This window comes from Gopherus flavomarginatus, chromosome 17 (assembly GCF_025201925.1).
Source record: "Gopherus flavomarginatus isolate rGopFla2 chromosome 17, rGopFla2.mat.asm, whole genome shotgun sequence".
NCBI lineage: Eukaryota > Metazoa > Chordata > Testudines > Testudinidae > Gopherus > Gopherus flavomarginatus.
Genome location: NC_066633.1, coordinates 12,104,672 through 12,120,257, shown reverse-complemented (window position 1 = coordinate 12,120,257; position 15,586 = coordinate 12,104,672). Strand labels below are relative to the sequence as shown.

The following is a 15,586-nucleotide window of genomic DNA, read 5'->3' as shown; positions in this document are numbered from 1 at the left end:
TCAGTAAACGTCGATTTTACCATGTACACACAAACCTACGAAAAAATATATCCATCCATGGTCATTGAAATGTATAAGTAGGGAAAGTAAGAAAAAAGCTGCTTGAGAACTTATAGAAGTTTGATTAAGGATATTTAGTTTGTCTATTTTGACATGTGCCGTTGACAATTTGTGTTTTAACGGGTATAGAGCTTCAACTTTGAATAGCTCCATGTCTACTGTCATTAAATAATTGTCTGACCCCCATAATTTCCCGCAACTGTGAAAATTAAAGCGACAAAATGAGGGAAAAATGCTTAATTTTGTGCAACTGTGAACATTTAAAACAATTAAAAATGCTTAAAAATAAATGTTGCTATCATCTGCCAAAATTATTTAAAAAGTAACTATCGAATTCTGCCACGCCCACTTAAAACCTTACAGTCTTGCAAGAGGTAATAGATGGAGACAGACACCCTGACGGGGAGCACAGGAAAACACTGTTGTTTGACATCATGGGCAGCGATTCCAGTGTGCCAGCTGCCTTTCTGGTGTCAAGTTTTCTGTAGGCATCCTGGCAAAAGAAAGTTGTAAGGAGGAATTTGCAGGGCAGAGAAGTGGCTTTGTGGGTGTTTATAGGGAGCTCCTCCCAAGCATGAGGGGCAGCCTCGGCGAAATCATGCCTGTGCTTGTTTGACAAGGTAACACATGGGCAATCGAGGCTGGTCAGTGGCCCATTGGCAGGAGCTGACTTCTTGACAGTGTATGATGTTCATACCTAGTTCATTGTCCAGTATGACCCTAATGTTGCTGTCACTGTTACCACTCTGCCAGGGTGTCCTTTCTATTAAACAGCAGTGATTTTAGCTTCCGTTTGTCCAGTCTAGCTCTGCCCATATTTCTATCCTCTCTAGCTCCCTTTGCATTATGTCTCTTTTCTTGCTTCTTTCTCATCACTCCCCGATTTGAGATCCTTTCCCAGTTCAGTTGCTGTGCTACTGACCCCCAGTTCCAGTTCTTTAATGAAGATTTCACATAAGACCAGCCCAATACTGAACCCACAGCACCCCACTGGCCATCTCCCCACAGCACATTGCATTGCCATTTATCAGCAGCCCTGGTATAGTGGCTAGAGCCCTGGTTTGGGATTTAGGAGACCTGGGCTATATTCCTGGTTCTGCCACTGGCCTGCTGGGTGATCATGGGCAAGTCACTTCTCTGCCCTGCCATCTGTAAAATGGGGATAGTGATACTAACCTCTTTTCTAAAGTGCTTTAAGCTCTACTGATGAAAAGCGCTATATCAGAGCGAGGTATTACAGTACTATTGTTATTACTAGCCTTTCAGGTAGTTTTCAGTCACCTAGACAGTGTGTAAAAGCTAATTTGACTATTTTTTTCCACATAAGGTTTAGTGAGATACCATGTCAAATGCCTTACTGAAATCCGAAATTTACTATATCTGCTACTTTTGTGATTCAATCAATAAAAATTACATAAGAACACAAGAGCTGTCATGCTGGGTTGGACCATGCTCGATCTTGCCCACCCAGTCTCTGACAGTGGCCCATATAGAGCATCAGCAGGTGTTTATAAAACAGGACAATTATGGAGTGATCCACCCGTCTTCCACTACCAGCTTCTGGTAGTCGAAGGTTTAGGGTCACCCCGAGCATGGGGCTCTGTTCCTAGCCATCTTGGCTAATAGCCACGGATGGACCTATCCTCCATAAACTTATCTAGTTCTTTTTTGAACCTAGTTATATTTTTGACCTTCACAACATCCCATGGCAATGAGTTCCACAGGTTGTGGACTGTGTGAAAAAGTACTTTCTCTTGTTTGCATTAAGTCTGCTGCCTATTAATTTCATCAGGAGACTCCTGATTTTTGTATTGTGGGAAAGGGTAAATAACACTTCCCCCCCACACACACCATTTATGATATTATAGCCCTCGACCATATCACCCCTTAATCATCTCTTTTCTAAGGTGAACAACCATAATTTTTTTTAGTCTCTCCTTGTATGGAAGCAGTTCCGTATCCTTGGTCATCTTTCTTACCCTTCTCTGAACCTTTTCCCGTTCCACTATATCCCTTCTGTTATGGGATGACCAGGACTGGACACTATATTCAAGATGTGGCTGCACCACGGATTTATATAGTGGCATGATGATGTTTTCTGTCTTATTTTCTATCCTAATAGTTTCTGACATACTGTTAACCTTTCTGACTGCTGCTGCGCATTCAGTGGGAAGTTTTCAGAGAACTATCCATGGTGACTCCAAGATCTCTTTCTTGGATGGTAATAGCTAATTTAGAGACCATCATTCTATAGGTATAGTTGGGATGATTTTTCCAATGTGCATTACTTTGCACTTATCTAAGATGAATTTCATCTGCCATTTTGTTGCCTAGTCATCACTTTTGAGAGATCCTGCTGTAACTCCTCGCAGTCTGCTTTGGACTACCTTGAATAATTTTGTATAGATTGCAAACGTTGCCACTACACTGTTCACCCCCTCTTCCAGATCATTCATGAATATATTGAACAGTGCAGATCCTTGAGGGGGACCCTGCTATTCTTCTGATCATTTATTCCTACCTTTGTTTCCTATCTTTCAATCAGTTACTGATCCATGAGAGGATCATCCCTCTTATCCCATGGTTACTTAGTTTCCTTAAGAGCCTTTGGTGAAGGACCTTGTCAGAGCCTTTCTGAAAGTCCAAGTACAGTATATCCACTGGATCACCCTTATCCACATGCTTGTTGATTCCCTCAACGAATTCTTATAGTCTGGTGAGGCATGATTTCCCTTTACCAAAGCTGTGTGACTCTTCCCCAACATATCATGTTTATCTATGTGTCTGATAATTCCTTTCTTTACTATACTTTCTACCAGTTTGTCCAGTTAGGCTTACCAACCTGTAGTTGCCAGGATCTCTTCTGCAGCCCTTTTTAAAAAACAGCATTACATTAGCTACCTTCCAGTCATTTGGTGCAGAGGCTGATTTCAGGGATAGGTTACATACCACAGTTAGTAGTTCTGCAATTTCATATTTGAGTTCTTTCAGAACACCGAATATATCTGGCATGATTTGTTCATTAGAAACCCGTTCCGTTATCCTCCAGATGTGCTTGCAGATTTTTTTCTCTTAATTTTTGGTCCATGAAAGTTTGAAATTAGACTTAAAAGATGGTAATTGCCAGAATCATTCTGTTTTCCTATTTTGAAGATTGGTACCACAATTGTTTTTCTCCAGCACCCTGTTACCTCCTCAGTTCCCTGCTTCAGAGAAAAGTGCAAGAATCTAGAGGTGGGAAGTTATGGATTAACCTGTCCATGAAGGAAGTTTCTTCCTAACTCTCTCAGTTAGAGGTGTGAAGATGTGCTTACATGTTTGTGCGACAGTGTGGGGAGTGCAACTGTGTGTGCTTGCAGTAGGGCATGTGAGTATGTTCATATGTGTTGAACATGTGAACAATTTAAAGCATGTTTTCTCATTCCTTAGAGATAGGCCAAAACCTCAGATCCCAACATTTCCCTCACAAGTCTGGCTCTGAATCCAGATTTTATGGCTCAGGTCAGAACTCTGGATCCCAATACTCCTGAACTTTGAAATCCCAAACTTAGTGGACACAGCTTTTCCTGAGTTTACTGAGCCCAAGTGTCTGAGGTGACTGACTCCACCTTGGTATGTTGTGGGTTGTTGTCCTTATTTTGGGGATCACAAGTTGTGTTTCTTTTATCAGCAGTGGACCTGGCAGGGAAAGGCCTGGGCCTGCTGGTGTTGCCCCACATCACACTCTGGTTTGCACGTGGCCACGAGGGCCTTCCTGATGGAAAAAATAAAATGATGTACATTTATTTTAAAAAGACACACTCTACGGAACAGTGAGGCTGAAGTGCTGCTTCCTTATTGGTTACTGAACCTGTCAGTGATTCCTAGGGAGAGACGAATACTGTTAACAGAACTCTGTATCCACGGTAACATGCGACTGAAACGTTCCGGCAGAAGGTAATTTCTTTGATTTTTATTTCTTATCATTTGATTTATTTCCCTGGAGTGACCCATGGCACTGGCACTCAATGACTGGCAGGGAGGGCGGATGGTCAGGGATCAAGTCTGGCACCTGGAAGACCTGGAGTTCAATTCCCTGCCTATGTGGGATCTGGGGTGTTGTCTCTTAGGTGCCTAACTCCCAGGTTTAGGCTCCACCGTGCGCTGCTCTCGCCTGCAGGCACCACCCCCTGCTGCTCCCATTGGCTGGGAATGGGGAACCGCAGCCAACGGGAGCTTCAGGGGTGGTACCCACAGGCGAGGGCAGCATGCAGCGGAGCCACCTGCCCCCATCCCACCCCCAGGAGCCACTGCCGGACATGCTGGCCACTTCTGGGAGCTGCGTGGGGCCAGGGCAGGCAGGGAGCCTGCCTTAGCCCTGCTGCGCGCTGCTGCCACCCCAGAGCCGCTCGAGGCGAGCAACGCCGGGCTGGAGCCCACACCCTGAACCCCTCCTGTACCCTGCATCCCAACTCCCTGCCCTGAGCCCCCTCCTGCACTCTAGAACTCCTCCTGCACCCCAGCCCCCTGCCCTGAGCCCCCTCCTGCACTCCACAACCCCTCCTGCACCCCAACCCCATGACCTGAGCCCCTTTCTGCACATCACACCCCCTCCCACACCCCGCACTCCGTTCCGCACCCCAACCCCCTACATTCATGGCCCTGCATACAATTTCCCCACCCAGATATGGCGCTCGGGTCAAAAAGTTTGCCCACCCCTGTTCTAAGGCCTTACTTCCCAGTCATTGTACAGGGCTCCTAGGCGCTGAACCTGGTCTTTGTGAATCACAGTTCCTGGGATTTTTCTGGGCTCCTAAAATCAGGCATCGCCCTGCTCAGCATGGCAACACCTCAATCCCTTTGTGAATCCGGGTCTTGGTCTCTCTGCCTCAGTTCCCCAACCATGAAATGGCTCTCCCCTACCTCACAGGGACGGTGTGAGCTGCTCACATACTGTGGTAACAGGAGCCATGTAAGTACCTGTGATAGAGTGATGGCTCACCATGGGCCATCGCTCACCTAGCTGGTAGATAAGCATTAAGAACCCCTACTAGTCAATATTGAAAAAAACAAAGACCCCCGAGCAGCTTTACAGAATGGCAATATGTGAACATGACCAGATGTTCAGGGACTCATCTGCCTGTCGACGCCGTTACTGAAATGCAGCCACCTCTGGGAATGAAGCTGTGTTTGGAGCAGGCACTGTGCTGCCTCCTCTACCTGTCAATGATCTGGCTCCAGCCCTCCCGCAGGGGCAGGCACATACCCTGTGTTAAGTGTGTTCTACGCATACCTGTGGGATCGAGCCCAACTTGTGCGACAGGTGTTCCTCTGCCTGGTTTGAGAATCCTGCTTTGGGGCTCTGGGGTTTGGCCTGAGTCCAAGCAGCTCAAATACTGTCAATACTTAGTTTTGCAAGTGGAGAAACTTGGCACAAAGCTGTGACATGAGGTGATGTGACTTGCCAGAGGTCACTCAGTCAGTGGCAGAGCTAAGGGCAGAAGCCAGCTTCTCTGACTTCCAATCCAGGGCCATACCCTCTGCTCCAGGATACCTCCCCTCCTAAGAACAGGAAGTTTGCCCTGGTGCCCTTCACCCAAATTTTCCCTTCCTCGCCCTCTTTGTCCATCGATATGCACGAATTGGTCACCACTCTCCACCCCATAGGCAACTGCATTTCAGCGGTGCTGCGCAGAGAGAGACCAAGGGGCCAGATGCGTTTTACTAGCTTGGGCAGCGCTAGTAAAGCTCACCCTGCCAGTCGAACATTCACAAATCGGATTGCACGGGCATGGGCTGCAAACACCCTCTGGGGCCCTTAAGGCTGGGGAGTGAGATAGAAACTACCATGCAAACACAAAGGGCCACATTTCCAGAGGCGCTGGGCACCCACATTGGGCCAGGCCTCAGTCTGAGCTGTGTGTACTCTGACAACAGCCCTAACTCTGGGGCCAGCCTCAGCCTGCTTGGGTCCCTGGTGCTATTTGCTAAGAGCCTTCATGCCTGGTGGCTCTGCCTTGGTCTGGAGAGGGAGGAGTGGGGCAGAGCCCAGCAGGGGAGCTAGAAGAGCAGTGAAAGGAGGGAGCTCTCTCTTTCCCCTCCCCCTGGTAGGTGGCTCCCTGCTGTAACCTGGAATAAATCTCTCCCCCTGGCCCTGATGGGAGGGATTTTCACTCTGAACTATTTAAGGAAATTACGCTCGCGCGGAGGAGGAGCAGACAGGCCAGCGTGCAGCTGCTGCAGCAGGAGGGGGGAAATCCAGGGTGTGCATCGCTGCTGCTGGGACGGGAGGCGACCCCCGCTGCCCCCACCCCCAGCTGCTCAGCCCCAGGCGCTGCAGACCCGGGGTGAGTTTGCACCGGGGCTGGGGAGGAAGCTGCAGCAGGTTCCCCGGGGACGAGGGAGGGGAGGAGCGGGCCTGCCCTGGTCAGTTACCCCGAGGAGGCCTTGGGCTCGCTGCATTCCCCCAGCAGGCCGGCCCGGTTCCCGTGGCACGGGAGCTGGAGAGCGGAGAGGCTGGCCCGCAGGCTAGGATCCCGGGGCTGCTCCAGTGCGGGGTGCCCCAGGGCACCTGCTCCGCTCCGGGCCTGGAGAGAGAAGCCCCGTCGGCTGCAGCACCCCGCGCTGCCTGCCTCTCCCCATCAACCAGCACCCCCAAACCAAGCTCCCGGGCCCAGGGTCCTCCAGACACCCCGTGCACCAGCGGCCCCAGTGCCTCCCAGGCAGCCGGACCTCTGCGTGGGCGCTGGGGCCTCCAAGCAAGAGACCCTGGCACATGGGGGAGGCTTCGGTCCTTGGTTGCTAATGGCAGGCTGATATCTCAGGGCCCTGGCCACAGCGTGCTGCCAGCAGGATACTGATTAGCCTTACACACAGCAGGCTAAAATCAAGAGAGCATGAGTTGGGTTCCCCTGGTGACTCTTCAGGACTTGGGGGTAACCTCAAGGGGGTGGGTGTCAAGAGTCCTGGCTGAGCTTATTTGTACGGTGAGCTGGGAAATCCCCACCCCAAAGCTCAAAACACGGCTTTCCTCCTGTAAATGGTCAGTAACGTCACACCAGGTGTGTGCGCGCCTGTGTGCACCCCACGGTCAGGGTGTGCGCACACACACACCTCTTTGTGTGGCTTGCATTATGTGACACCTCAGTGCTGTGAGCTCCTCAGATGAAAGGTGCTCTGTAGGTGCAAAGTCTTATTTCTTAACCACAGTGCTACGTACTGTTTACCTGGGCCGTGGCTTGGGGAGCTGTCTCGTTCCCCTGCCTTTAGAAATCTCACTAATACATGGTCAAGTTGAGCACTTACACTGTGCGGCTGTAAGAACGCTCACGTAGCTCTGTTACGCCAATGTCGACATAAAACCTGCACAACAAGCGCTGGTAGCTAGGTCGGCTGGAGAGCGTCTCCCGTGGACATAGCGCTGTGCACGAGAGTGCTTATGCTGGCAAAAATTATTTTGCTCAGATGGCTGTTTTTTCCCCCACACCCTCGAGCGACAAAGTTTTGCTGACATAAGTGCCAGTGTAGGCATGGCCTTAGAGTCCGTGAGAAACAGGTGGAGTAGATGAAGTCCAGAGGATTTGCTTCCCTGAGCCAACTTGCCAGGAGGGTGGGGTGGGGAGTAGGCCTGGTTTGCCCCCCCACAGAGCAGGCAGGAGGTTCAGCCTTCGTAGTCCACTGATACCCCAAGATCTGCAGAGAAATTGCCACCCACCCAGGGCCTCCACACAGGGCTCCCCTGTGCTTGCTGCTGATGCTTGCCTGTGAATGCTTTTGTGAGAATGGGGCATCACTGCATGGAGGGGGTTGCTGATGGGTTCAGCGTTACCTTGCATGGGGCAGTCCCTGTGCATTTGCAGGGGATGGGGTTACACGGTAAGTGGGGGAGGAGGTTAGAGAGCTGCTGTGAATGGGGACTTACTCCCAGGAGGCTTGGATCCTCACTGTGGCTGGAAGTAGAGGCACGTTCCCTCCCATCTCTGGAGGAGTTGTCATCTACCTGTGTGCCCCCAATCTAGGCCTCTGGTATTTGCTTCTTTAGCTGAGTTGTGCATCTTCTGGTTGTTACTCCTATGCCCCAGGGGTCTTTAATTGGCAAGGAGAGGGGGTGTTAAACCTCCCAACCATGTACATAGCCACATCTTTCTGCTCTGTGCGCTGGGGGGCACAAGGGTTGGGCATTCCTGTCATCTTTTGCACCCTGCATGAGGGTGCCTGCAGGGGCATGTGGGATTTCTGCCTCGGGAGCATGTTCACTTCTGGCTTCCCCAGCTGGGCAGTGGCAGGCTCTCCTGGTGAGCAGCCACGCCACATGCTGGGGAAAGCGGTGTGCCGCTATTCACCGGGGCCAGAGTTTTCACACTCAGTGCGTGAATTTAGGCACCTAAATAAAAGCTGCTGGATTCACACAATTTTACTAGGGGCTCTGGGTGCCCAGCACCGATAGTTGGGTCTAAACATGGGCCCAAGTTTGAAAATGTGGGGCCAGGTTGAGGAGATAGGGCGGGGGAACCTTCACTGAAAAAGCACAGTTATCTGCATCACCGCAGCGCCCTGAACCTTTTTGGTGTTGGTGCAAGGGACAAAAAGCTTGACCAGCGTTATCTTTGTACGCAGCTTTGGGGCTGGTGTGTCGCCAGTGCCGTGTGATGTTCTGGGGTTGCCTTTCACATGAGAAGGATGTGGTTGGAGCCTGAGTTTATCTCCACCGGCTGAGTCTAGCAAAATACGGATCTGTACTTCTCCACCCAGGTAGCTCCAGTAATGGGGAAAACTCTGATGGGGCCTGGGCAGGTGTCTTTACCACTGCACTGACTAATATGGCGGTAAAACACCCTGTGTGCTGTTTACTCTATAGTTCCCTCTGCTGGTTCGGCTGCCCTCGGGGAGAATTACATTTCCCCATGTACTTGCAGAGGCCTTGGCTACACTACAAGGGTATGTGTGCCAGGGGGCCAAGCAAGTTACCCCCCAGAAGAGAGTGGTTCAAGGGGGTTCAGTGTAATTGCTCCAGCCTGACTCTTACTCCTCTGACTGGTGAGGGCCTGGGCACAGAACAAAACAGCACCATGCAAATGCCCCTGGTGTGCCAAGTCAGGCGCTTCTTCAGGGGAAGCACCATTTGGCTGGTCTTTCTGAGAGCCAGGTACTGAAATATTGAACTCTTGGGTCTTGCCTAGGCTGGGATTTTAGCCACTGGGGTAGCTGCAAGAGTGAAAGCCCCTAGGGCAGACATGAGTCCACTTGGCCAGACCCCTGCCCGGACTTACACCCTGTTGTAGGCAGGATTTTGACCAATAGCAGGGAAGATGTGGTTCCATGTTCTCTGCCCTGGGATTGCTGGCACCGTCTGGGTATAGACTATACTCAGTGCTCTCCTGTGCTTGTCTGGTTGGAAACCTGGAACTACCCTGGCATGCAAAGAGGCAGCAGATGTATATTTAGTGGACTCTGTCACACTCCTGCATGCTCATGTGACTGGAGTGCTGGCAGCTGGGGTCCAGTGCATTCTTTGGCCTGACAGTGGGAGATAGGGGCCCTGGAGATAAGAGCCAGGCTGCAGGACCTGCCCTTTGGCTTTGGGCTGCAAGTTTCATATGACAGCACCAGAGCAGCGTCCCAGGCGGAAGCTGTTGGCTGCCACAGTTGTTCAGTGTCACCTGCACTCCTGGCACTCTCAGGTGTCCCACATGCTTGTGAAATGCCTGCGTGGAGGCCAAGAGGAGGGAACGTCCTTAGGAGGAGGGTTGTTTGTGGGAGCTCACTGGGGACTGGGCAGCAGTGACTTGGGTATCTTTCTTTACTTCTTTTGGGAGTCGGACACAGGCCTCCAAACACTGATACTCCCTCTTCCCATCAGCCTGAGCAAGGAGGCACGCAGAGAGGGGCCCCAATCCCTGCAGTAATTTGGGGACAGATCTGAGCAGTGGATTCTAAAAAAACCCAACCTACATTTTTGTCAGTTTAACGCCAGTATCTCTGAGTTGTGCTTATGTGTCTGTTTCCTTATGTACCTGATCTCGTCAATTTCACATGGAGCAGGGTAAGGCCCTAACATACTAAGGGCAAAACGAACTCCCAGTGCTTCCTCTGCGGACCTGGTATGTTCTCGTAGGCCTGGTGCACGGTACAGAGTTTTGCCAACATAGTTATGTCAGCAAGGAGTGTGGGGAAAATGATCACACCCCCCTGCCTGACATACCTGTGCTGGCAAAAGCCCTTGTGTATGTGGGAAGTGTCCGGGGAAGTGGTGTAACTATGCCAGCGAAAGAACTTTTGTCAGTAGAAGCTGCGTCTCCATTAGACGGCTTTGCTGGCATTAGCTTTCGGTCACTAGCAACCCAAGCTAAATTTGCTGGTGTTACCAGCACAGCATTTGTAATGTAGACAAGCCCTTAAAGTGCCAATGTCCCACTTGAATATTGCCGCCTCCTCTGTGAAGGGTTGTCACAACACATTCTTTTCCTGTCCGTAAGAATGCCCGTAAGGGGTCAGGTCAAAGGTCCATCTAGCTCAGTATCCTGTCTTCCGACAGTGGCTAATGCCAGATGCCTCAGAGGGAATGAACAGAACAGGGCAATTATCAAGTGATCCATCTCCTGGCCTCCAGTCCCAGCTTCTGGCAGTCAGAGGCTTAGGGACACCTAGAGCATGGGATTGTGTCCCTGTCCAGGGCTGTGAAATCTGCCCAACTCAAGTCCCCAAAGGAGGGTTTAAATTGGGGCATAGAACCCAATACTCATGGTCCCCCTACCCCCATCAGGGAACAAGTGTGAGTATTTTGTTGCATTGCATCGTAAGTGTCTTTTAAAGGGAATTTACTGCTGATGAAAGGTGCGGGGCTGAGGGCCCTATTCTGTAGGTTCATACATTGCCCTCGGCCCCATAGTATGTAAGCCCCTTCCACTTGTGCCTTGAGGGGCAGAGCTAACATTGTCACATGTGACTGCCCTGATGACTGACACCCGCTGAGATCCCCACAACAGGAATAGTGCAGGCATCAAGATCACAAACCTGCAGGTGCCTCAGCACTTACATGCAGGAGCCCCCTGCAGGTTAGAGAGAGACACTCCGTCGGTCCATGGTTCCTTGCTGAGATGGTAGCTAATCACTGACACTTGCGGTATTGAATCTGCGTGTGCGCTATAGCTGCTGGACTGACACCTAGCCATTTATTTCCACACAGGCCATAGAACAGGGATCTGCTTTTCATCATTAGCAACCCAAGCTGGATTCGAGCTGGTGATCAAGGTGAGACTTCCCATAACCTGTTACCACCTCCCTGAGCTATTAGTCTCTGGATACTTTTTATTTTGTTCCTTCTCTGTTGCTGTTTGAAATCCTGCCAGGGTATTGGAAGCTCTTTAGGCTACCCTAGAAAAGATTTTTATATTTCTCAGGAAATGTAGTCCACGAAACCATCTGTTTCTTTCGCTGTAAAGGTGTTTGGAGTCCTTGAATTTACCCTTTGGCCACGTTAAATCTAGTTTTTAATCCTCAGCGCACTGAATCAAGTCCTCAGTGGTTTGAATTATGAGATGTCTTTAGGAATTTACAGCTTGTATTCCTGATTATACCTTGACTTTGTTATATTGCCAAGCGTCCAACTTATGGTCATGACTGAAATTTACAGTCTTCAGGTAGGTGCTTAGAATAACTTTTAGCTACCCTGGCTGTAATTGGGGGTGACTGATGGGGTGTCAACCTAGATAAACATGTAATCTATAAAATGTAACTCTCATAAGGCTTTCAGGCAGGGGTAGGAAGGGAAGGGAAGGATGAGTGAAAATGAGAGTTCGGCCTCCAAAAATGCACATCATGGAGCAGGGTTATGACCATCTGGTTATGGTGTGACTGCCCCTGGGATGTTGCGTCCAGTTCTGGGCACGTCACTGCCAGATAGGTACTGGGGCTGAGGTCATCGGCCCCATGCCTTTACGCTGCATAAAAGGACCAGATTGGAACTGAAAGGTCCTAAAAGCCTGCATCTGGCTGAGGGGAGACTTTTGTCAGTGCAGGCCAAGCAGAAATCAGCTTTAAAGGTTGCCTTGCAAGGACTCCCTCACAAGCCCTGCAGCTGGGCATGTGGTGGGAATGGGGGGGCATGGTGGGAGCTGCAGAGATTCTGTGACATGCTGTGGCTCGTCAGGCAGCCCCATGAAGAGCCCAGACTGGAAGGCTGCAAAAGTGGCTTAAAGCCCCAAGATGCTGCCCAGAATCTCACCCTGTCAACGAGAAGGGCCAGAAGGGATGACTTGGAGGAAAGGTTAGCAGAGCTCAGTATGTATAGTCTGGCTGCGAGTTCTTAAAGGGAGGCTGTGATGGATTTGCAAACACTTGACAGATGTAAGCTCTAAGAACAAAGGGCAAACCCATGTATGGATTTGAAGAGAGCAGATGCCAGGAAGGGAGAGAAGTTGTCAGGGCTTTTGAGATGGGAGAAGATGTTTCCGGGTGGTTGGTAGGAAACCTTCCTTAATGAGGGTGGTGGTGTCCCAGGCATGAGTTTTCACTGGAAAAAAAACAAAAAAGAAAGGTAAACCCTGGCCTGATAGCTGCAAAGGGGCAGACTCCAGCTTGCAAGCCAGTGCAGCACTTATACACTGAGCTTGCAGGTTGCTCTACTGCTTTTGCCACTGCCCAAAACTTTCTCAAGTAGCCGTAAAGTGAAATTTACCAGGCCCTCCTGCTGCTCCTGCAATTGAGAACACGGTGGTTAAACTCTTATCATTTAACCCTGTTCAGAATGGGCCCAGGTGGTATGAACACTGGTGGCTTGTAGACAGGGCCTGACGCTATGTTGCCCTGCTTGGTCTCCCTGATTTGTGCTGCTCTTGGTGCAAAGTGACTTTTTGCTTCTGGCAGGCTGACATATCTTTGTTTTCTTTTCCTCTCTTTTGAGGAGTGAGGTAAGTCCCTAATCCAGGGGGCAATTCCACTCAGCAGCATGACGAGCGAGGTGGTGGAGGATGAGATGGAATTTTATTCCAAGGCTGAGAAATACTGGAAGGATGTGCCGCCCACGGTGGACGGCATGCTGGGTGGGTACGGCCACATCTCCAGCATTGACATCAACAGCTCCAAAAAATTCCTGCTTAAGTTCCTTCGGGTAGGTGGTCTGGATCCGTCTGGGGAGGGGCGGAGATGTCCTACAGCTTGTCCTTTAACAGTGGGTGGATGTCCTCCATGCTCCAAACACCTGCTGAGTGGCTCTCTCCCATCCCACAGCTTTCTATAGCTCTCTGTCTAGAGACCTGACTGTTCTGCACAGGGGGAAGATGGACCGTTGTCTCTTTCCTTTGGCTGTCCAGTGCCTTCAAGGCCTAGCTGGTCATTCATTAAAGGGGAATTTGTGAGTGGTCTTGATGTCTGGCTGATCGCGCCACATGAAGCCAACCCCAAACCTCTGCTCACTGGGAAATGATCTCAGTTCAATACCTGTAGCAACCAGGTGTCCATGCAGCCCAACCGAGTCTCACTGAATGTGTGTGTGGGGGGAAACTCCCCTGCTGGTGTCTCAGCTGAGAGGCCATGGATAGAATAACTTGTGGAGACTGAGCCCCCCACTCCTTGTTGGAGCGGACCTCCTCTCTGCCAGGCAACATGAGGGCAGCTTGTAGCGCCGCTGACCATGCTGTTCTATGACAAAGGCCCTCAGCTGGCATTGCCAAGGTCCAGTTCCCAGTGCCCATTGCCATGTCCCTCTGTTATAGCTTGTGAGCTTTAACGTTCCTCTTGGCAGGGTTATGTCTCTCCTGTCCCTCATTTTCACTTTCATTTCAGGATGGGCCTAACAGGACAGGAACCACCTGCGCCCTGGACTGTGGGGCTGGGATCGGCAGGATCACCAAGAGGCTGCTGTTGCCTCTCTTCAAAGCAGTGGACATGGTGGATGTGACTGAGGACTTCTTGACCAAGGCGAGAACCTACCTGGGAGAAGAGGGCAGGCGAGTGAGGAACTACTTCTGCTGCGGCCTGCAGGACTTCAGCCCTGAGCCCAACTCCTATGACGTCATCTGGATCCAGTGGGTAATAGGTGAGAGAATCTCGGCCATATGGAAAAGGCCCATTCGGTTCTGCTGTCCCCAGCCTACTTATGTTCCCTTGTACTGAGGATATGCACTGGCTGCTGTGAGATTTATCTGAGGAGGGCAGGTAGATCAGCTTGCCTTAATCCATTAGGTGATGCCATGATCTGCAGAACTGACCCACACACCTGTCTAGGGGTGGATCACCAGAACACCAGCTGTTCCTCCCACAGATACAGCAGTACTCAGCCCCTCATGACTGGTCTGTGTTCTACATGGACCCTGCTAACGCTCGTGTGCTCCTCCCCTCGCCAGGACACCTGACTGATGACCATCTGTCTGACTTCCTGAAGAGATGCAAGGTTGGCCTGCGCCCCAATGGCATCATTGTCATCAAGGACAACATGGCCCAGGAGGGAGTCATCATGGACGATGTGGACAGCAGCGTGTGCCGGGACCTGGACGTAGTGCGGATGATCGTCCGGCGTGCAGGCCTCAACCTCCTGGCTGAAGAAAGGCAAGAGAACTTCCCTGACGAAATCTACCATGTCTATACATTTGCCATGAGATGAACCCGGGCTGGGAGATGCTGTTTACCAAGAGGTACTGCTGTGCCAGGACCAGCCCAGCAGGCCCCTTCTGGGGGGATCCAGAGGACACCTATCGTGTGGTCCAGACGCTTCATGGTTAAAATTCAGGGTGGGGTGGGGTGTCCTGAATAACCCTGCTGGGGCTGGCTGGAAAGATCGGGTCGAGTCTTCTGTGTTGCTGCTGTTTGTGAGAAAAGACAGTTGCCAAATACACTCTCCTGCTGTTGCACCTCTGTACACAGACTCTGCTTAAACACCCACGCCACCCACCCAGGCTGGAGGCTCTCTAGAGAGGAAAAGCCTTGAAGCTGCACCAGATGGGGGTATGAGAGGCAGAGTAAGAACTCCTGCAGCTGCCCTACCTCGGTTTGTTTGCCTGCTGCCAGAGGATGCTGTGTGTGCTATGCCTGAACCCCGCTTGGTTCTGGGCGCGCGGACGAAGCTGCAGCGTCAGCTCTCCCTGCTGCAGGGGAGCCAGGAGATGAGAGGGTATCACTCACTGGCTCGTGCTCCAGCTCACTACTTCACTGCTCCTAACCCTCCTCTCCTCTGGGTGCCTGAACTGGGGTCGGTTCAGCTAGGCATTTCTTGCTGCCTTCCCGAAACTAGTCTGAGGCAGGAGGTTGTAGGTTCCTGGGACGTGAAATCTGGCGCAAAGGCAGAGAGTAGAGGTTGGGGCTCGCTTACAGTAATAGAAAAAGGGGTGATTTTGTTTGGCCTCTCTCCAAGATCTGTGCCATTTCCTCAGGATGGAGCAGATCTTCCCAAGAGGAGGAAGAAAAGAGGCTCTGGGGCTATCGTGGGGTTTTATGAGTGCCCATCACCATTGTATCTTTCATGCAAAATCAGTAGTAATAGCAAAATCGTTAGTGTTTTCATAGAATCTCGGGAAGTTTCTCAGAGCAAAAACTTTTTCAAGATTTGACTAAA

At 50.9% G+C, this 15,586-nt stretch overlaps 1 protein-coding gene across 7 annotated transcripts in view; it reads left to right on the top strand.

Moving 5' to 3' along the window:
• The window catches only part of NTMT1 (N-terminal Xaa-Pro-Lys N-methyltransferase 1), an 83,730-nt gene extending 68,144 nt beyond the window's left edge, over nucleotides 1–15,586 (top strand). For 2 of the 7 annotated variants that reach the window (XM_050926213.1, XM_050926212.1), the window contains 4 exons: nucleotides 11,225–11,289; nucleotides 12,941–13,147; nucleotides 13,822–14,074; nucleotides 14,382–15,586. In XM_050926213.1, coding sequence (XP_050782170.1) covers nucleotides 12,986–13,147; nucleotides 13,822–14,074; nucleotides 14,382–14,638 — 672 coding nt within the window. In that variant the 5' untranslated portion in view covers nucleotides 11,225–11,289; nucleotides 12,941–12,985 and the 3' untranslated portion in view covers nucleotides 14,639–15,586. Of the gene's footprint in view, nucleotides 1–3,977; nucleotides 3,997–6,212; nucleotides 6,387–9,876; nucleotides 10,082–11,224; nucleotides 11,290–12,940; nucleotides 13,148–13,821; nucleotides 14,075–14,381 lie in introns of those variants that run through there. The other 5 variants (XM_050926215.1, XM_050926216.1, XM_050926211.1 and 2 more) reach the window with 5 other exon arrangements.